Genomic DNA, 21264 nt, shown 5'->3' on the forward strand with positions numbered 1-21264 from the left:
AACTAAAAATAAAAGATAAAAAAAAAGATTTTGAATGATTTGAATTGAACAAGAACCACTTATCCTTCCCTAAAGCTCTGCATGCATAATTGAGCAACTTCTAAGGTTACAAGAGAAGCCTTTCACAAAACCTCCAAGATGGTTCCTAACAACTCCACCACACGCAGCATTATTTTTATACGCAAAAAAAAAAGAGAGAGAGAGAGCCATCAACATTCAATTTTACAACACCTTCACTAGGGGAAGTCCAGCATATTGGACAATCATGCTTAGCACTATAGGTGCTTAAATGAGTCATATTCCTTGTGAACCGGCTGAATTCATCACTTCAGGTTCGAATTTGAGCTATGACTGAAGATGCAAGGCTGTTTTTACCTTCGAAAATTAGCTTATTGCGGAAGAACCAGATTGAGGAGGTAGTAACACCAAAAATGTATTGCCAGTTGCTGTGTGCGGAGAGGTTAGCTTTAATCCAATCATGCAGGCTTGAATTAAAGAAACCTTGTTTTCACATTGGTGGTAAAAGGGCATCCCAAATGCTAGACGCAAAAGCACAATCTCTTAGTACATAAAATGTAGTTTTATTGTAATTGCTACATCTTGAATAGAGGGGGAGTTTGATAAGTGACGAGGTTGTCTTTTCGCATACCTGATACGTTCGGGTCCTCTTTAATGCCAAACAAAATCAAATATGTCATTAAGAAGAGGCTGATTAGTACTAGAAAAAAAATGATAAAAAAGTAGCAGAATATTAAAATATATGAGGTTAGATTAAGAGGGACCATTTAAAAGTGTTTAAATTTTTTATAATAAAAATTTGATTATTTACTTAAAAATAATAAAACAAATGAAATAAAATGACTAGGCCCATTGTATAATTTTCAACAATTCATTTAGAAAAATTATTTTTTGAAATTATTTTTATCTTAAGTTTTAAATTTTTTAAAATTAACTTAAAAAACTATAATAAAAAATTAATTATTATTAACAAATTAAAAAATAATTTCTTATTTTTATTAATTTGTAGTCGTTTTTTACCGGCTGTTAATATAAAAAATATGGATGAATTAGTTCTCTTCTTAATTTTTTTTTTCAAAAACTAAAACTAAAAGAAAAAAATTACAAATTTTTTAACTACATTAACCTCTAAAATATTTTTGGAATTTGGGTAACAAAAACTAATAATAAAGTTTTTACGTGGAATGATTAGTCACTGCTTTAACCGTGAATAGTGAATACTATCGAAAATATATATATATATATATAGGCAAAAAAAAGTTTGTTTTTATGTGGTGATTGGTCAAGCAAGGTCTATTATTCTCATTATTCTATTCTTGGCATTGCAACTTGCATGCGTTGCATTTCCTCATACACCGAACCAATTGTATGTTGTTAAAGTTTCTCAGCCCATCCAACGGTCCAGATTCCATCTGAGGAAGACACGTGTCGAGAAACGAATGGGCGTAACCCTGAGTAGCGATCGGTTCAGGTTCACCCTATCCTACAACCCTTCCAAGAGAAAGAAATCGAGGTCTTCCGATTAGGTTTCCGGGCACGGATCGTGGAACGTTCTCGAAGCTTCTTCCCTCTTACTGTTCCAATTTCGCAAAGGTAATCGCTTTCTTCTAATTCCTTTAGCTCGGTTATTTTATTTTAGCGCTGGTGAATTTATGGGAATTTTTTTTCTGTAATCAGCTTGATATGCAGTTTCAATTTTTTTTTTCTTGAAAGAAAGATTATATGTAATGTAATGTGAGGTAGTAAAAATTAAAATTCATTATTAATTGGTTGTTTTTGAAACATTGAAGGATGTGTGTGAAGTGTGAACTATGTTACAGTACATTAAGGGGATTTTTCTCTTGTTTCAGGAGTTGTTTTGGTGATTTGGGAACTGAGAAAATTTTCACTTGGAATCAGCAACAAATTTACAGTGGATTCACCTGCAAACCCAGAAGCAAATGGTATATATAATTTGTCAACTTTTTCTACTAGGATGAGTAAATTGTGCATTGTTCACTGCTTTTCCTTTTGGCTGAAGATTCTGTATTGGTATAAGTGTTGTTCATTTGTAAGGAGCTTAATTTAGTCCTTCTTGCGAATGCACATTGGGTTTGTAGATAGATGTTGCACTTGCATGTTGCTTCTATTGTTTGGAAAATCAAGGAGCTTCTCATGCTTTCATATGATATTTTGGGCTCATTGCTTTTGGCTTGAGAGTTGAGACTGAGGATCTGTAAAAGTATAAAGCATCTGTAAACAAATGGAATGTGGGGAGCACAACAAAATCTCGGTGATAGGGATATCATTGTCTTATATATGTGATTAAATGAGTAAAGGGCTTATGATAGAAGACCTTAACATCAAAGGTTACTTCTGGATAAGCCAGGTTGGTAGTCTCTATTATTGGGATAAGCCAAAGAGGATGATCTAAAAGAAAAGTTTCAAACCGCTATACGGTCTTACTTTTAGACTCAATTATATATGTTTGATTACGATTTGTGCAAATTTTATTTTGTATGAAACCAAATATATAATCAAAACATAAAAGGCTAAAACCTGCAGCATTTTTCTATTGCCATGTCATTTGTCAGTTTGCATACATGTAACATTTCTAGTGAATAGCAACACTTTTCACTAAATTACTGTCTACCTGGTCATCTGACATAGTCTGGGATGTAATTAACCACCTTTATCCTGCTTAAATGTTATTGATTGAATTTGAATGAAACAAAGAAAAGCTGATAATTGCTAAGATGTAAAGTTATAGTGAGTATTTTTTTTCTTTTTCTTTTCTTTTTTTGCAGTCTTTTCAAAATAAGGGATTTTGGACGGTAAAGGGTTCAGGACACATTAATGACAGAGAGACAACTTTTGATAATCCTTCCAAAGTTGAACCAAAACGACCTCATCAGTGGTTTGTTGATTCTGCTGAAGTGGATCTTTTTCCAAACAAGAAGCAAGCAGTAGAAGATGTAAATGGAAAATCAAGTTCGGGATTTTCAAATGTCAATTATCCTCCTTGGGACAACAGCTCTGGTTTTTCGGTATCAAATATTGTTGATCAGTTATTTGGGTCTGAAACCAGGCAGGTCAATGTCATTGAAAAGAATGTTTATGTTCCAGCTGGTAGCTCTAATGTCAGATCAAGGGCAATGACTAATCAGTATGGGGACAATTCCTCTATTGGCTTGTCTATCTCTCATTCAGTTGAAAATTCGGAAGCACCTCTAAATTATGGTGGAGTTAAAAAAGTTAAAGTAAGTCAGGTTAAGGATATTGATGGTGTGCGACATCATCCTGAGGGACTTAATTACAATATGCAAAGCAATGGTGATCTACATCAGGTCTATGGTGGGGAAATTGATAAGGATGGTAATGTAACTTTAATGGGTCTTGCCTATAACGGAGGGGATGTTCATGTGAGATCTTCTGGTGCCCCCTATGGCAAAGGAGGTGACACAGGCATGTCATTTGGTACTGATTCCTATAGCAAAGATAACACAAATGTGATTCCATTTGGCGGGTTCCCGGATGAACGGGGTATTATCCCTGCTGGTAGGCCTGCTGCAGATTATGATCAATTATATAATCAATCTTCAGTCCATATTCCAGGAGCAGGTCATGAGAAAGAGTTGGATGCATCAAATCCTGGTGCAGTTGCAAATACTCCTCAAGTAGTAAAACAAAAGTCTGAAACTGTGTCCAAGAATAAACAAGAGTCCAAAGCAAACAAGAAAGAATCTCCAAACAGCTTCCCAACTAATGTCAGGAGCTTGATATCTACTGGTATGCTGGATGGTGTTCCTGTAAAGTATGTGTCGGCGGCCCGTGAGGTAAAAGATAGTATTTATTGTTAATGTTTACCATTTTAGTTTAAAGTTCTTTCTAATAAGTTTATGGTTAAATATTACGGATGAAGGAACTTCGTGGAATTATAAAAGGATCTGGCTATCTTTGTGGGTGTAAGAAATGCAACTATTCGAAGGTTTGTAATCCATCCTGATTACGCACCTCAGTGACCGGTTTCCATTTCTTAAAAGCCATTGACTGACCTGCTGATGTTTTATCATATCAGGCTCTGAATGCATATGAGTTTGAGAGACATGCTAATTGCAAATCAAAACATCCAAACAATCACATTTATTTTGATAATGGGAAGACCATTTATCAAATAGTACAGGAATTGAAGAGTACCCCTGAAAGTATGTTGTTTGATACAATTCAAACTGTCTTTGGTGCACCAATTAATCAGAAAGCATTTCGCTATTGGAAAGGTAAATGAATTTCTCTCTCAAGTCTTACCGTTTCTGGTTGTTTGGTATGTCACTCATCCAATTCTTTCAACTCCTCTTCAGAATCTTACCAAGCAGCAACGCGTGAGCTTCAGCGCATTTATGGAAAAGAATAACTTAAAAATCTAACTCCCGAAGCCTTTGTGAAAATGCAACCTAGTTTAGAACTCGTGTGCAGAATAATGTCTTCATTTTTAGTATTTTTCGTTCTATGACTCGGCAAACTCCAGTAAACTATGGACCCTTGTGGCCTTGCTTAGTATATTGGAAGCTTCATTTTAGCATTTTAACAGATCAAAAGAATTAGGTGCTTTGGACAGAATTATATGTGGCATTATCGTGAAAGCCAAGGTTAATGTTGATTAGTAATTTAAAGGAGCAAGACTTCTGGACTCGTTAATGTTTCAGATTAATCTCTTTACGCAAGGTAAAGCCATTGCTTCGAGCCAGTAAAAGGAGGTAGTTTCAGTTGAGTACGTTAATTTTTAGATTAATACATAATTGGCCCGTGAAGTGCCTTTGATAGTTTGAACTTTGGAGTGAAAATGTACACATCAAACAAACCAAAAAACTTGAATGATTTTAAGTGGTATTTTTCTCACTTTTCGGCCTTTAAACAAAACATCCAAAATCTTAAATTATTAGTAACTCCGATCTTGAGCATTAAAACCAAAATATAATTCTATCATCTTTTTTTGTCAACTTGGAGTAGTTGTAGATATTAGGCAGCGATAATTTTGGCATGCCATGATTCCAAGTTCTCATAATTTTGCATTGGGTTTCATGTTCTTCTGTCTGTATCACTTTTACGTTTCCAAATGTTATAAGCGCTTTTTCTTATTCCCTTAATATGCAATTTGATCTTAAGTCCCGAATAAATAAAAACATGGGCACTTAGATATGCATTCACCATAATCAAATCTAGTTTTGGATTAATATAACTTGTTGAAAAATTCAGAAACTACACCACGCGCAAAATTTATAAAGAATGGCACCTTGAAAATGTTAAGCATTAATCAGCTTCATGTTTATCATGCATATATTTTTCTTTTTCTTTCGTCCTTCTTGCTCTTGGACAAGTAAACTTGCTTCCAATCAGTAAAATTAGGCCCTCAACCACAACAACCTGATTTTTGTGCAGCCTCCCCAGCTCCGGCTCCCTGGTCTGTGTTGATTTTGATCGCTGCAGGCTGCAATCAACAATTCAGAAGAGGTTTCAGGGCAGTTGAATACCGAGTTTAACTTGTTACATGATGCATCAAGATAATCCAGCGGTATAGCTTTGTTAAAAGTAATCGATGTAAAGTTGTGCTAAGATCTAATACCATTAGATTTGGATTATCTTAATGCATAAGGTACCAAAACTTGCATATTGAGCTGTTGGGAAGAAGTTCAAATACCTCTGCCTTGTTATCACTATCAGCAAGCCTTTGTTTTATATCCCTTGCTATTGAGAAGAAAACTTCCTCCACATTAAAATTTGTCTTTGCACTCTGCAACAGGAACATTTTCTATGAGCACAAGAAGATAAAAAACATTTGGGAGGTTTATTTCCACATTCTAATAGTATATAACATCACTTACAGTTTCAAAGAATTTGATCCCATACTCATCAGCAAGTTCTTGGCCCTTGGACGTCGGCACAGCCTAAAATGAAAGCGCAGATATATATATATATATATAATCAATCGCATATATACATACATCGGGGTGTTACTAAGAATTTAAGATTTAAACAAAACAGAAACAGGAAACTTGCCTACCCTTTTACTTTCATCCATGTCAGCTTTGTTCCCTACCAGTATCTTGTTAACATTGTCTGAAGCATGTTGCTCAATGTTGCGAATCCAATTCCTGATATCTGAAATCAGCAGAAGCTGGTGAACATTCCAGATGGAAAGGCCTAACAAGTTTAAAGAGATTTTGCATGGATCTGCTTATTTCAAATTCAAGCAACAACAGCTGGGAACTTTACTGTTAAATGATGCTTCATCTGTAACGTCATAGACTAGTAATATTCCCATTGCACCGCGATAGTAAGCTGCGAAAATTAAAGAAAAACATGATTTCAAGAAGAGATATAAGAACAAAACAACATACCACGCGTATCCCAAAACTAAAGGAACTTCCAGTAATCATATAAAGGATCACTGATATCTTTAAGATCGACAATACTACATGTTCACCAAAATTCAGCCACCCCTATAAATAACATGTTGAAATACAGAACATACATTGAAAATAAGTGAAACATACACAAATACATAGTGACCGATTGAGAAGCTAATTTTTTATGTACACATAGCATTTTTGCTTTACGATTTACATCAATAATTTGCTCAAACATATGAACAGATCGAAAATATTTGAATGTGTGAGATATAAGCATGATAAAATAAATAGGATAGTAGCTAAATAAGCTTACCAGTTGTAATTGTTCGAAACCGCTCCTGACCTGCAGTATCCCAAATTTGGAGCTTGATCCGTTTGCCATCGAGCTCAATCGTTCTTATTTTAAAATCAATACTGCATTTGAAGGGTTAGCATTGTGAATTTGTGATCTGAGCAACATTTTGCAAACTCAAATTGCAAAAAACTTACCCTATGGTTGTGATGAAACTAGTGGTGAAAGAACCATCAGAGAATCGCAGAAGGATGCAACTTTTACCAACACCTGCCATAAACACCAACCTCAGCTACATTTTGCACAATTCGAAGGAGAAGCTGAATAAAAACAAGGCATTGAAAATAAACTTACCACTATCGCCGATCAAGAGAAGCTTTATGAGATAATCGTAATCGGCACGGGCCCTTGCCGGTGGAGCAGCCATCTAATAATAATTTCAATTCTTCTTTTTTAATTATTATTATTATTATTTTTTTATTAGTCTAATTTATTATAAGTATTATCGGAAAGCCGAAATGAATCTATTGCACGGTGCAAAGCAACAGTGGCGAAAGTTTTGTCCCTTCGGAGAGAGTGGAGTGAGCTAAGGCAGATGGTGATTTTTTTTTTAGACAGAAAAAAAAGGAGAGGTGGCTTTGTTTTTGTGTCATTATTGTTATTATTGTTTTGTTTTGGGAAACAAAAAACCAAAAACCATGCTTTTAGGATTTTGACCAGACAGACAAGGTGGCTGTGTTTACAACCTTGTACTTTCAACCTACCTCCGTCTATTTCTCTCTTCTCATGTCTTTATTTTCTTTTTTTTTCTTTTTTTTTACCAATAATAATAAAAATCAATGCGTAATAAGATGAAATTTTCACATGAAAAATATCACAGTAACACTAACTGCTCACAGATTTTTTTAAATAAATAACTTAATTCTTTTATTTACTGAAATATATAATTTATAAAATATTTATGAATTTGTGTCATTTTACTTATTTTGTTTATATGTTAAATAAATTAATTTTGAGTGAGATAAAACACATATATAATTACACTTATCATATGTGTAAATATGTTGCCATACATTGCTTATTTCGTTCACTGAAAACGACATAAACTTAAACATCACCTATATAAAAAACTCGATAGTAATGTCTTGAAATGTCATTTTTATATGTTTTTACACTTTTTTTTTCATACATAGTTTTTTTTTATATTATTGAGGAATTTGGACATTATTGTGCATCTATGCACAAGATGACGATATCAAGCACCTGAATGTAACGTGGCATATTGTAGGAGTGTCAGATTAGTGTTGTTATTTTTCCTTTCAAATAAAGAAGCATATCATTATAGTTAGAGTACTTTTATGGATTTAATTAATTATATACTTATATATGATTAGGAAGAAGATATCAAATTGTTCCATCTATAAGAGTCTTTGGTATAAACTCTTTCTCATTTTTAGAAGAATCATTTTCATTATTATTGGCAATATATTCTTCATCTAACTCCTCATTGTTCACGTCCATGTCTCCTACTGAACTAGCGCAGTGCATAAGTGGTGATGCAAGAGGTGGAGTCATCTTGAGACAAAATTCAAGTGTCCAGAACCACTACCATCCACGTCGTTAACCTCCACAGAAAACTCCATCACTTGTTGGGCCATAATTATTCCGTGGACATTAAACATTAGGCGTACATACTCATCACCAATAGGGGTGAAAACAGGTCAAGTCAGGCTAGACTTCACCCTTAACAGGTCAGACTTGTAATGTATTTAACTACCTTGAGTCTGACCTATAATCTGTTATAGGCTTTATTTTACTAAGTTTGGTCTGTTATTAAATATGACCTGACCTAAAACCTGATAAAAAACCTAATATATATAAATTTTTATCAAAATAAAATTGTTCGGTGCCACCTGCAAAGACACTCCGACGCTCTAGTCAGTTAGTGTGCAGGCGGGGAAAATGATAGGTGGAAAAGGTGACGTACCTCGGGGGAAGGGCAAGTTCTTCCCCATTTATATCGTGTCAGGGGTGGGCCCTATCAGGACAGGCCCACCTTCCTCGAAGCTTCCTTACAGCTGTAGGGGAGAGCTGTCAGGGACGCGTGTCCAGGTTGCGTGGTGAGTTGTACGTGCCCGACCGCTCGGGTCGGGTCGACCCGAGAGTGGCCTGGGCCAGGCCGTAACAGTGCCCCCACGCACCAGTGGTAGTCGCGGGAGCTATCAATGGTGTGTTACTTTATGTCTCATTCATCCTCGTCAGGTCGGCCGCTCGTGGAAGGGACATACCCCCTATGCGCGTGTCTTTTGGTTGCCCAAGCAACTGTTTCGTCGCCTCGTTCCTCGCACTGAGCATTGAATGCTCATAATGGGGGGAAAAACCCCGTTCGCAAAGACTCTTATGCCCCCAGGTTTTTCGCGCTTCCTGGAAGGCAGTTTTAAACAGTCAGTTTTGTTTCTTCCTCTTTTACACTCTCTGCACACTCATGTTTCTTCTATCTTCCTGCTATCCTCTCCCTAAAGTTTCAGGGCATCGTTGCAGCACCCTCGTGCATCCTCCTCTCATCCTTCTTTGCTTTTACAACCAATTCAGGTATTTTTTGAGTTCTTCTCTTTTCTGCTTCGTTCTTGCATGCTTGTTGCTTGTATTTGCTTGGTTTTCGTTGTTATGTGGCTTTTCGATGCTGGTTAGGCGTGTTAGGGGAGGGGTGCCATTCCAGGGTAGGTTTTGTTTGGACCCTTTACGTTTTTGATTGTGTTTAACCTTAGGGAGTAGTGTGGGGGTAACTTCTGTATTCGTTCCGAGCACCCGACCTCTTAGACTGACTGGATGGTCCCCCCATGTAGGTATGGCTCGCACCGCCTCCTAGCCTTCCCCTTCTCCCGCGGCGTATGACCCCTACGCCTGGGTTGTTTCCGATTTAAATGACTCTCCCAACCAAATGGGCGAAGAGGAGCTCACCGAGTTCCGTCAGAATGAGTACCTATGCGGAGGGACAGATGAGGAGGCTAATTACGACATCTTCGTCCCGCCTCCTCATGAGCGCTTGTACGAGCTTAATTTCCACGCCCCCCGAGTTGCCGACTAGATTTGGTTCTACAAATCCATGTTTACACAAGTGGGAGTCCGTATTCCATTTTTCGCCTTCCAAATGGCGCTTCTAGGTCGGATTTCCGTGGCGCCGTCGCAGTTGCATCCGAACAGCTGGGCTTCAATCCGCTGTTTTGAGATGGTTTGTGAATATCTCGAGCTGCCGGTCTCTGTAGATGTTTTTCTTTTCTTTTTCACTCTCACAAACCCTTCGAAGGAAGGGAAACATAAGAAGGGGTTCATGTCCTTCCGGTCTGCCCAAGGTCGGAGGATTTTTGGTCTGTTTGAGGACTCCTACCATGGATTTAAAGATAAATATTTCAAGGTCCGTCCGGTCAGAGGTCGTCATCCCTTTTGGTTGTCATTAGAGGGGGCCCGCCTTATCCCGACCTATTGGAGCTTCGGGGCCGGGTCCAACGCCTTTGTTAAGGTGTCCTATAAGGGCATGTCTGCGGTGGATAGGAGGATTGCCGATGTGTTGTTGGCGGTCTTTGGGAGGAATCAAGTGAATCCTCACCTCCTTATGGGTGACCGGGAGGCCGGTCGAAGCTATATTTGTGAGAAACTTTTGCTTGCTTTGTTTCTTAGCTTTTTGCTTTTCTTAATAACTCATTAACCGACTTTTCTCTTTTTTTATTTTATACAGTGGGGATGTCTGCCGAGATAACGGGTCTCCCTAACTTGTTCCAAACCTTCCTGTGTGCAAGCGACGACGAGGGAGGTAATGAGAAATCTGCTGCCGAGAAATCTGCTGCTCCCCCCGAGGACAAAACCGCTTCCGAGCAAGGGGCTGAGGTCGACGAGACCGGCACCTCAGCTCAAGGTGCCTCGATTAGTGACAAGGTGGTTGTTCGACGTGTAACCCTGATGCCGATGACGAGGTGGAAGAGGTTCCTAGCTTCAAAAGGAAAAGGAAGACGTCGTCCAGTCCTGAGGGGGTTCTTACTGTCATGGAGAGGAATTTTGATGCTGGTAATTTTATAGATTCCCAGTTGATTCCTGGTACTGAAGAGCATTTTCATGAGTCGTCCCTCACCGGGCAGGCGAGGTGGATGTATCGTACCCTCTTGCACGGCGCGGTGATAGCTCGGAAAGCCGAGTTCGAACTGTCTGGGATGGAATCCCTTTGCAGGAGGTTGGAATCTGCTGGGAAGGCTAATAATGAGCTTAAAAGTGAAGTTGAGACTCTCCGGGAGCAGCTGACCCAATCTAAAGAGAAGCTTGACGCCGCCGAGAAGAAGGCTGATGCTGCCGAGAAGAAGGTTACTACCGCTGAGAAGAAGTTGGAAGAGTCGGACGCCACGATTTCACGTCTTGTCGAGCGCGAAATGGCTTTAGAGAGTCAGGTCAGTGCGGCACAAAAACGGGTGGCCGAGATTGAGAAGGAGAAGCAAGTTGTGGAGGCTGAACTGGCAACGTTGAAAACAAAGTATAAAGACGTCGTCAAGCAGGGGAAGGGTGCGATCCTGGCGACCGAGGAGACCCTTAAAGCTCAGATCAAAATTGTTGCCCCCGATTTCGACACGTCGGCGATTGGCGTCTTCAAGGTGATCAAAGACGGCAAAATTGTTGACGTTCCTAAGAAATGAGTCCTCTTTTTCTGTGTAAAACTTTTTTGGTTTAGCCGTTTCGTTTTGGCTGTTGTAAACAATTGAATTTTTTGGTTGTTTGCCCGCTTTACCGTAGTTAATACTTTCTTATTCGCCTGGTTGTGTTGTCGTTTCTATTAACCGTTATTGGTTTATAGCTGTCGTTTATATTAACGGTCGTGGCTTTTTAGTATATCCATTTGCTATTGCGGCAATTGATGGGCTCCCGGGGTGATCAGTCCCGGGGCCGCGTGTCGTTGTCGAGTTGTAATGAATTCGCTTGTGGAGCGGGTTGTCTAAAAAATGTGAACAAACAAAAGAGAGAATTTGCACAAGTATATCTTATTCGGTAGTCGCATAAAAGGCCTATAGGGTATAACTAGTACAAATTCACGGATTAACTACTTAGCTCGATTGGTCGGCATGTCGCCTCATGTGCTAGGAGTAGAATCTTCTCAAGTTGTTCGCGTTCCATGTTCTCGGGACTTCCTTGCCATCGAGCCTTTCTAACTTGAAAGCGCCTTTACCCATCACTTTTTTGATTCTATATGGGCCTTCCCAGTTTGCCGCCAGCTTGCCTGCTCCTGGGGTCGGCGGGCCGATGTCGTTACGCCTTAGGACGAGATCGTTCGGCTTGAATTCCCTCTTGAGCATTTTGGTATTGTAGCGTAGGGCCATTCTTTGTTTTAGCGCTGTCTCCGTCAAATGGGCCATTTCTCTGGCTTCATCTATTAGGTCCTTCTCCACGGCTTCCTCCACTCCTTTCAAAAGTAGCCGGGGGCTTGGTTCCCCAATTTCCACGGGTATTACCGCGTCTAGTCCGTAGGTTAGTCGGAAAGGAGTTTCCTTGGTGGAAGACTGTTCAGTTGTTCGGTAAGACTAGAGAACCGAGGCTAGCTCATCGGCCCAAGCACCCTTTTTATTATCCAATCGCTTCTTGAGCCCTAGCAGGATAATCTTGTTCGCGGACTCCACTTGTCCGTTTGTTTGGGGGTGCTCTACCGAGGAGAACTTTTGTCTTATGCCCAGGCTGGTGAGGAATTCCGTGAATTTCTTGTCGGTAAATTGTGTGCTGTTGTCTGAGATGACAACTTCTGGAATCCCGAATCGCGTTATCACCTGCCTCCACATGAATTTCCTGCAATTGGATGAGGATATACTGGCCAGCGGCTCGGCCTCTATCCATTTGGTGTAGTAGTCAATGGCGACTATGAGGTACTTGACTTGCCCGGGACCGACTGGGAAGGGCCCCAAGAGATCGACTCCCCATTGCGAGAATGGTCGGGAGGACGTTAACAGACTTAACTCGGAGGCCGGCGCCCTGTGGAAATTGGCGTTCTCTTGACACTTGACACATTTTTTGACGAACTCCTTGGAGTCTGCCATCATTGACGGCCAATAGTATCCGGCTCGAATTAATTTTCTTGCTAGGGCTTTGCCTCCTATGTGGTGTCCGCAGCAGCCTTCATGGACTTCTCTGAGGACGTAGTCCGTTTGGTCGGGGTGTAAGCACTTCAGTAGGGGCTGGTTGAACCCTTTCTTGAATAGCTGTCCTTGAATGACTGCATATTTAGCTGCTTCCCTTCTCAGTTTCACGGCGTCCTTTTCATCGTCAGGGAGTTTGCCATTTTCTAGGAAGCCGGTGATGGGGTCTAGCCATGAAGAGCCCAGCCTTGACAAATGCAAGGTGACTGCCGGCTCCCTCGTCATACCTTGGATGAGAGACCGGTTGCATTCTCCCGGTTTAGTGCTGGCCAATTTTGATAGGAGGTCTGCCCGTGTGTTCCTTTCTCTTGGCACGTGGTGGACCGTGACCTCCTCAAACTTTTGGCTTAAGTTCTTGACTTTTTCCAAGTACTTTTGTAATAACGAGTCTTTGGCTTGATAGCTCCCGTTTACCTGGGAGGTGACGACCTGGGAATCGCTGCATATTTCCAGCCTTGTTGCTCCGACTTCCTCTGCTAAGGTTAAACCCCCTATAAGGGCTTCGTATTCTGTCTGGTTGTTCGAAATGGGGAATTCGAACCTGATCGACTGCTCGTATACGACTCCAACCGGGCTTTCCAGGATGATCCCGGCTCCCCCAGACGTCTGGTTGGAGGCTCTGTCCACGTGGAGCTTCCACCGTGTGCTCGTTTCTTCGGTCGGATCCCCCGTTACTTCTACTAGAAAATCTGCCATCGCCTGCGCCTTGATGGCTTGCCGGGGCTCGTATCGTATGTCGTATTGGAAAAGTTCAATGGACCAAGTCATCATCCTTCCCGCCAAGTCGGGCTTTTGAAGAACTTGCCGGATTCCTTGGTCCGTTCTTACGATGACCTGGTGACCTTGGAAGTATTGCTTTAACCTCCGCGAGGAGGTCAAGAGTGCTAGGGCTAGCTTTTCCAGTTTGCTGTACCTTAATTCTGCCCCTTGTAGGGCTCTGCTTATGAAATAGACTGGTTGTTGAGCCATCCCTTCTTCTCGCACCAGCACTGCGGCCAGGGCCTCTCCTGTTATGGCGAGGTACATGTATAATGGCTCCCCGTCCTTTGGCTTCCCGAGAACCGGGGGTGCCGCCAGGATTTCCTTAAAGTGCCGGAAGGCTTCCTCGCATGCGGGTGTCCACTCGAACGCTATCCCTTTCTTCATGAGGTTAAAGAATGGTAAGGCCTTTGTTGCCGATGCTCTGAGAAACCGGGATAATGAGGTCAGCCGCCCTGCCAACCTTTGGACGTCCTTGATACAACCTGGGCTCTTCATCTGGAGTATCGCTTGGCATTTCTCCGGGTTGGCTTCTACCCCTCTCTGAGTTATCATGAATCCCAGGAACTTTCCAACTTCCATGGCGAAGGCACATTTGAGGGGATTCAACCTCATGCTATGTTGTCGGAGAGACGCGAATACATTTGCCAGATCATTCAGGAGGTCGTCGGGTCGCGTTGTTTTCATGAGGATGTCGTCCACATAGACTTCAACTGTCTTGCCTACGAGGTCGTGGAATATCCTGTTCATCAGCCTTTGGTATGTTTCCCCTGCATTTTTTAGGCCGAATGGCATCACCTTATAGCAGAAGGTTCCCCCCGACGTTATGAACGTCGTCTTGTCTTCGTCTGGACGGTGCATCGGTATCTGGTTGTAGCCGGAGTAGGCGTCCATGAAGCTTAGATAACGGTAGCCCGCCGCAGCATCGACGAGTGCGTCTATGTTAGGGAGGGGGAAACAATCCTTAGGGCATGCTTTGTTAAGGTTAGAGTAGTCTACGCACATTCTCCACTTGCCGTTGTGCTTTTTCACTAAAACTACGTTCGAGAGCCACGTCGAGTAGTCTACTTCTCGTATAAAACCTGCTTCTAGGAGGCTGCCGTCTGCTTGGCCACCTCCTCTGTCCTCTCTGTCGACATCTTTCTCCTCCGTTGGGCAACCGGGCGTGCTTCCGACTTGACGGCCACATGGTGTGACATGATTTTTGGGTCTATGCCCGGCATGTCAGCCGGTGTCCAGGCGAACAAATCGTTATTGGCCCTTATCATTTCGACCAAGGGCTCCTTCAACTCATGCGGGAGGTTCTTGTTGATGAACGTGAATTTTTCCTCCATGTCGCCGATCATGAATTTTTCCAGGTCCCCTTCTGGTTCCGGTCTGGGTTTGTCGTCTACTCTGGCATCCAGGTCGGCTAAGAACACGCCGGACGCCTCTTTGGATTTCTTCCTTAGGGAGAGGCTGGCATTGTCGCAAGCGACTGCCGTCTCAAGGTCTCCTCTTATGGACCCTATAGATCCGTCATCTGTAACAAACTTCATGACTAGCAGCTTCGTGTTGATTATCGCTTCAACATCGTTAATCATCTTCCTTCCCAAGATGATATTATAGGCGGTGGAATCTCGGAGGATCACGAACTCGGCCATCGCCGATCTTCGGCCTTGAGTCTGTCCTATTGAGATCGGCAGGGATATTACCCCATCTGGTTTGATGAAGTGGTCGCCCAATCCAATGACCCCATACTGGTGAGTCGTCAGATCGGCGTCCCTTAGTCCCAGTGCGTCAAATACGTTGCGGAACATGATGTTTGAGTCAGCCCCTGTATCGACAAGGATGCGTTTGACGAGACCGGTTCCCACTCGGGCCGTGATGACCATGGGTGGGTTTTCCGGGGCGTCATCGAACTATTGGTCTTCCGGGCCGAAAGAAATGGATGGAGGCTTCTTAGAGTTTCGTACCAACGAGGAGGAGACCGCCAAGACCTTAGCATCTTTCTTGTGCGCCGATCGGGATCTTGGCGCGGCGTTTTTGGCCGTCACCACGTTTATCACGGTGAGGCCGTGATCTCTGTCTTCTGGCTCTTGTCGCCGCTTTGCCGAACGGGTTTTGCCTTCTTCGTCTTGGTCGCGATAACGCCTCCTCGGCTCCCTGATAAGATGGGAGAATGCTGCTAGCTTACCTTCCCTTATTGCTTGTTCTAGTGCATCCTTCAGGTCAAAGCAGTCCTGCGTTTGGTGACCATAGCCTTTGTGATAGTCACAATAGAGGTTCTTGTTTCCTCCCGTGCGGTCCTTGAGTGGCCGGGGCTTCGGCAGGATTCCTTTCTCGGCTATTTGCTAATAAACTTCCATGATGGGAAGAGTGAGCGGGGCGTAGTTGGTGAATTTCCCGACCCGGGGGAACGGCCTCGGTGCCTTGCTTGGCGCCTCTTCCCTGGTTTGTTCCTTCAGCCTTTCTCCGTTACCCTGTTGCCGAGGTTGGCTGTAGCCGGACTGCCGTTTATTGGCAGCCACGACTCGGCTGACTTCCTCGTTGTTTATATACTCTTTGGCTACCATCTGAATCTCGTGCATCGTCCAAACTGGTTTCGTGGTAAGGTATTTTCGAAAGTTCTCGTTGAGGAGGCCGTTCGTCAGGCAAAGGCTGGCCACCGAGTCGGTCAGGCCGTCGATTTCCAAGCATTCGTCGTTGAACCGATCCAGGTACTTTCTGGTCGGCTCTCCCTGTCTCTGGGTTATCCCCAGAAGGTTGATCGGGTGCTTTGCCTTTGCTATTCGTGTTGTAAACTGGGCCAGGAATGCACGACTGATGTCCGAAAACCCGTAGATGGATCCTTGCAGGAGGCCGTTAAACCATCTGATCACGGGTCCTGCTAGGGTTACCGGGAAGGCTCGGCACCTCACCTCGTCCCCTACTCCCTCTAGATTCATCCTTGCTTCGAAGGCCGTGAGGTGTTCTAGAGGGTCTTGAGTTCCATCGTACCTCATGTCCGTTGGTTTGTCGAAGTGCTTCGGCAACCGGACTTCGAGGATGGACCGGTGGAATGGGGTGGCACCCATTATCACGGGTTGTCGTGTCCTTTCGGACCTCCCTTCCCTGTCTTGGCGATCTCGTGCCGTGCGGCGTGTTTCCCTGCCTCGGGAGTAGATGATCGTGTCATTTCGTCTTCTCGGGATCGGGGACTCTTCACGGGTGCTCTCCGCTTCCGTTCGGGATGCGGACTCGCGTCGTAGACGGCTTCGGTGGGAGTCTCTCTCTTGGCTTTCGGGGGATGGGGTGTAGCTGGGATCGGTGGTTCGTCCGTCGCGCTCCTGGTCGGCCAGTTGTCGCTCCAGGTTCTGGACCCTGTGACGTAGCTCCTGCATTATTATGGCGCTGTCGCCGCCCGTTCCCCCGAAGGGTCGCGTCCTCGTGTGCTGTTTAGTGTGTTGTCGGGGGGACCTTTGCCGTCCTCTTAGTGAGGCGACAGAGGCCGCCCCTTCCGCTCCGGCTCCTTGGCCTTGGTCTCCGGGACCCGGCACAACGTCCATTAAGGAAGTTCCCAATTCCTCAATCGCGGTTGTGTCGGGTTCAGGCTTGCCGGGAAGTCGAGCACTTGTTGTAAGGGGAAAGAGGGGGTGCCACCTGCAAAGACACTCCGACGCTCTAGTCAGTTAGTGTGCAGGCGGGAAAAATGATAGGTGGAAAAGGTGACGTACCTCGGGGGAAGGGCAAGTTCTTCCCCATTTATATCGTGTCAGGGGTGGGCCCTATCAGGACAGGCCCACCTTCCTCGAAGCTTCCTTACAGCTGTAGGGGAGAGCTGTCAGGGACGCGTGTCCAGGTTGCGTGGTGAGCTGTACGTGCCCGACCGCTCGGGTCGGGTCATCAATGGGTTGGGTCGACCCGAGAGTGGCCTGGGCCAGACCGTAACAAAAATATATTTAAAAGATTAACTTTTTTAGAAAAATATTTATAAGCAATATACTCAATTCAATCCTTATAATAATATCTAAACTTTAAAGTATTTAAAATATAACACAAATATTTATAATAAAATATAACAAATTTAAAATTTTTAATAACTATTTTAATTATAAAAAAATATTTTTATATTTATTTATATTTTAACAGAATCAGACAGACCTATTAAACTATTTTGTGACCCTAGACATGCTTATTAATAGAATCATGATTTTAAATCAGTTTAGATCTGAAATTATTTTATGATAAGCCGAATGCAGGTCAGGTTGCAGGCCTCTAGCAGGCCGTCTGACCTATTGCCACTCCTAATTGCCATCGAGTCAAAAAACACGAAATCGAAATACCTGATTTTCCATCTGTACTAACAATCTATACCCAACTCTTTCAACTTCTTTTGTCTCATTAGCACCGATGTTCGTCAATATTAAACTCTTCAACTAAAAAACTTAATCTTCGAGTGCACAAAATAATAGGACTACTACACTCAAACACAACCTCATCGTCATTATTTCTCATGTGACAATTAGGATATACACTTATAAAAATATATTCACTATCACTAGACATTTTTACTAAACTTATCGAAAGAACGAAGAAGAAGAAGTGATATGTTTGCGAAGAAGGCTAATACTTACAGATTCTTTTATAGTTGGTTGAAATTTATCGTGCTATATTTCATTTAAAGTATAAACGAAATAATTGTACTTTTATCTCTTTTACACGGTTAACAAATTGACTTTGAGTATGTAAATGATACATGTGTAGTCCGCTGTCTCTCACGTATTACGTTTATACTCGTAATAGTTATTTAAAAAATATGTCTTATCTCGTTTACAGTATAAATGAGATATATAAAAAAATATAAATTCGTAAATAATTTATAAAATTAATTACTTATTTCAATAAATAAAAAATTAAATTATTTATTTGAAAATTTTTTCTGTTCACTCATATCTAGACTTAGTAATTACGATTTGATGCTTATTTTTTAATAAAAAAAATTGTGTGTAATTTATTATTATGGATAATTAGCGTATTTTTTATATGAATTTATTCTTTTTTATTTTAAGTAATTACCCAGACTCTCAAATTTAAAGAAATAGACAAATCTGAGGGTCAAACTTTATAGTGCACAAATCAAAAAGTTCAATTTATGTTAAAATATTTTTTTTTCTATTGCGAAGCAAATCGGAAGCTTCAATTTGAATCTTTAAATTTTTTTTAATATTAAAAAACAAATCTAAGGATCATATTTGTAGATCTAAAAAAATTTAAAATGATCTCAAATTTGAGTATTTAAAAAAAAATAAAAGTCACAAATTTGAGGCTAATTTTTTTTGTAAAAGATTGGAGAGGTGTGTTATGCATAGTTATAAAAAGTTGGTATATTTTTTATGGATACGGAGATAATTATTATTTTTTTAAATTAAAAACTATAAATCGGAGACTCAAATTTGAGTAGGGATAGAAAATTCGGGGTCAGATTTTGGGTAGAACAGAAAACTGAGTGTCTATTTTGGGTAGGGATAGAAAATTGAGGGTAAATTTTAAGTAGAAAAAACAAAAAAAATTCAAAATCTCCAAATCGGAGGTCTGATTTGCATGTTTTAAAAATTTTTTAATGTTAAAGCATAAATCTAAAGGTCAGATTTATAATTTAAAAAAAATAAAAATCACAAATCCTACTGTTAGATTTGTGGTGTCCATAAAAAAAATATGCTAAGTATCCACATTATTAGAAAGAGAAAGTATAAGGAGTCAATGGCCTAAGCGTATAATGTGTACAATGGATGTTTATGAAATATTAAAGATATGACCATTAGTGTTACATTGTCTTGTTAGGTTACGTTTTTGGGATGAGTAGGTTCATGACATGGTATTAGAGTTTTAGATTCGAAAGGTCAAGGGTTCGATCTTTGGTAAATTTCAAAATCAACTTAAGTTTTTGGGATGAGTAATTTTATGACATGAGATGTTTATTATCCCTGGTATCCGGATGGTTATTCTGGATAATATGGGTGATATTCATTTTATTCATAGACCAAAGATTTAGCCAATTGTACGCTTAGGCTATTGACTTCCTAGCAATACCCTATTAGAAAACACTAACGGTACTCCAATACAAAAAATAAAAAGCGTAAATTTAACCTTCAAATTTATGCTCTTCACATGAAAAAAAAAAAAAACATAAACTGTCCATATTATTTAAAAACGCCATTGGAATTCAATAATAAAAATAAAAAGCGAAGACTTAAAGTAATTAGCTAATTTATTTATTTAAACAAGAGTTAAAATTTTAAATTTTATTTTGTGTATATATATTAATTTATTAATTAATAATAAATTTTTAAATAAAATACAAATTTAGAATAAACTGATCTTTATATTATCAAATTAGAGGACCATCAGGAATTAAAATGACAAAAATGTATATATTCTTTTGAGTTCCACGCCCTTTAGCAGCAGGAGGAAACTTAGGGGGTAAGTATTCATTTGGTTCACCCAGCATTTACTTTGTTCGTGCATGTCCCAAACGTTGTTGGAATTGGGTCGATTTTGTTTGCAGCATATTTTTGGTAGCAAATGTGTGATTTGTTTACTTTTTCATTACCTGATGATGGTGGTTCTTCTGAATGCAAAGGTAACTAGAATTGAATGCCACGTATATATTGGCAATTATTTTTTACAAACAAATAAATGAAATTTTGGGCAAATGACATATTTAAATAAAATCAATGAATTCTTTATCCAAATGTGCAAAACAGAAATATGTTCAAAACAGAAATATGTTACGTAGTTGTGCAAATTCTAATATTATATAAACCGTGAGAGCCAACCACGGTTTACAATTTGAACATAAACCGTGGCTGGCAGGGACGGTTTCTGGAAAAAACAAAATGAGCATAAACCGTGGCTACCAACCACGGATTATCAAGGGAAAATTTAAGGCATAAACCGTGGGTAGCTACCACGGTTTATATGGATATGGTTTATATGGATATTGACTTTGAACGTAAAACCCTGTAGGCTCCCACGGTTTACGTTTATAATACTATATATACATAATCCGCTGAAGATGAGTACGGATTATGTATATATAGGGTGTGTTTGGCAAACACGTTGGTGAAGAAAGAAGTGCGTTTGAACTTCTTGAAAGTTTCACTTTTATGTTTGGCAATTTTTTCTTTTTAAACGCAGAAACGATTCTGCCTCTAAACCCACGTTGAGAAGAAGCTAAAATTTGTAACTTCTGTGTTTCACGTTCATGGTTGTTGATTACCTGTAGAAAATTAAGTGAGAAATTTTTTTTTTTTTTACCAACCTTACCCTTTATTTTCTTCTATAAGAAGGATACCAATAACTATAAGTTTCACGGTGTAGTTTTTTCTACTTTTTCATAGTTCTTTCTTCCATTTTTTTCCATTAAAATCATTCAGATTTGTTTCAATCACTACTAAATTGAATATTTTAATATTTTTATTATTTTTAGTACTCATTTTCATATTTTAATTTTTAGTGTTATGATTTATGATGTTATGTTTTTATATGAGTTTTTTTTATCATTTTCTATACTATTTTTTATATGTATATTTTTTTATGAAATTTTTTATTTTTGTTTGATTTTATTTATATGATTTTTTATTTATTTTATTGTATTTTTTTATTCATAGGACAAATATTGTTA

At 40.4% G+C, this 21264-nt stretch overlaps 2 protein-coding genes across 3 annotated transcripts; one reads left to right on the forward strand and one right to left on the reverse strand.

Moving 5' to 3' along the window:
• The first annotated feature begins 1526 nt into the window (after positions 1 to 1526).
• On the forward strand, positions 1527 to 4686 carry LOC107476871 (uncharacterized). Of its 2 annotated transcripts, none has more exons than XM_016096803.3 (6): positions 1527 to 1611; positions 1869 to 1961; positions 2805 to 3833; positions 3920 to 3985; positions 4076 to 4274; positions 4356 to 4686. In XM_016096803.3, the coding sequence occupies exons 2-6, from the start codon at positions 1959 to 1961 to the stop codon at positions 4406 to 4408; spliced, it is 1350 nt and encodes a 449-aa protein (XP_015952289.1). In that variant the 5' UTR covers positions 1527 to 1611; positions 1869 to 1958; the 3' UTR covers positions 4409 to 4686. The 2 variants fall into 2 exon arrangements, with proteins under 2 accessions (XP_015952289.1, XP_052115624.1); XM_052259664.1 differs by having other exon boundaries at positions 2805 to 3832; positions 3913 to 3985.
• Positions 4687 to 5193: 507 nt separating this feature from the next.
• On the reverse strand, positions 5194 to 7267 carry LOC107476873 (ras-related protein RABE1c). The gene is made up of 8 exons (XM_016096804.3): positions 7051 to 7267; positions 6894 to 6966; positions 6718 to 6818; positions 6268 to 6333; positions 6056 to 6153; positions 5877 to 5939; positions 5693 to 5785; positions 5194 to 5482 (listed from the first exon to the last, which is right to left on the reverse strand). Exons 1-8 carry the CDS (start codon positions 7121 to 7123, stop codon positions 5405 to 5407), a joined length of 645 nt encoding a protein of 214 aa, XP_015952290.1. The 5' UTR covers positions 7124 to 7267; the 3' UTR covers positions 5194 to 5404.
• Between the last annotated feature and the right edge of the window lie 13997 nt (positions 7268 to 21264).

The sequence above is a fragment of the Arachis duranensis genome, chromosome 3 (assembly GCF_000817695.3).
Source record: "Arachis duranensis cultivar V14167 chromosome 3, aradu.V14167.gnm2.J7QH, whole genome shotgun sequence".
NCBI classification, from domain to species: domain Eukaryota; kingdom Viridiplantae; phylum Streptophyta; class Magnoliopsida; order Fabales; family Fabaceae; genus Arachis; species Arachis duranensis.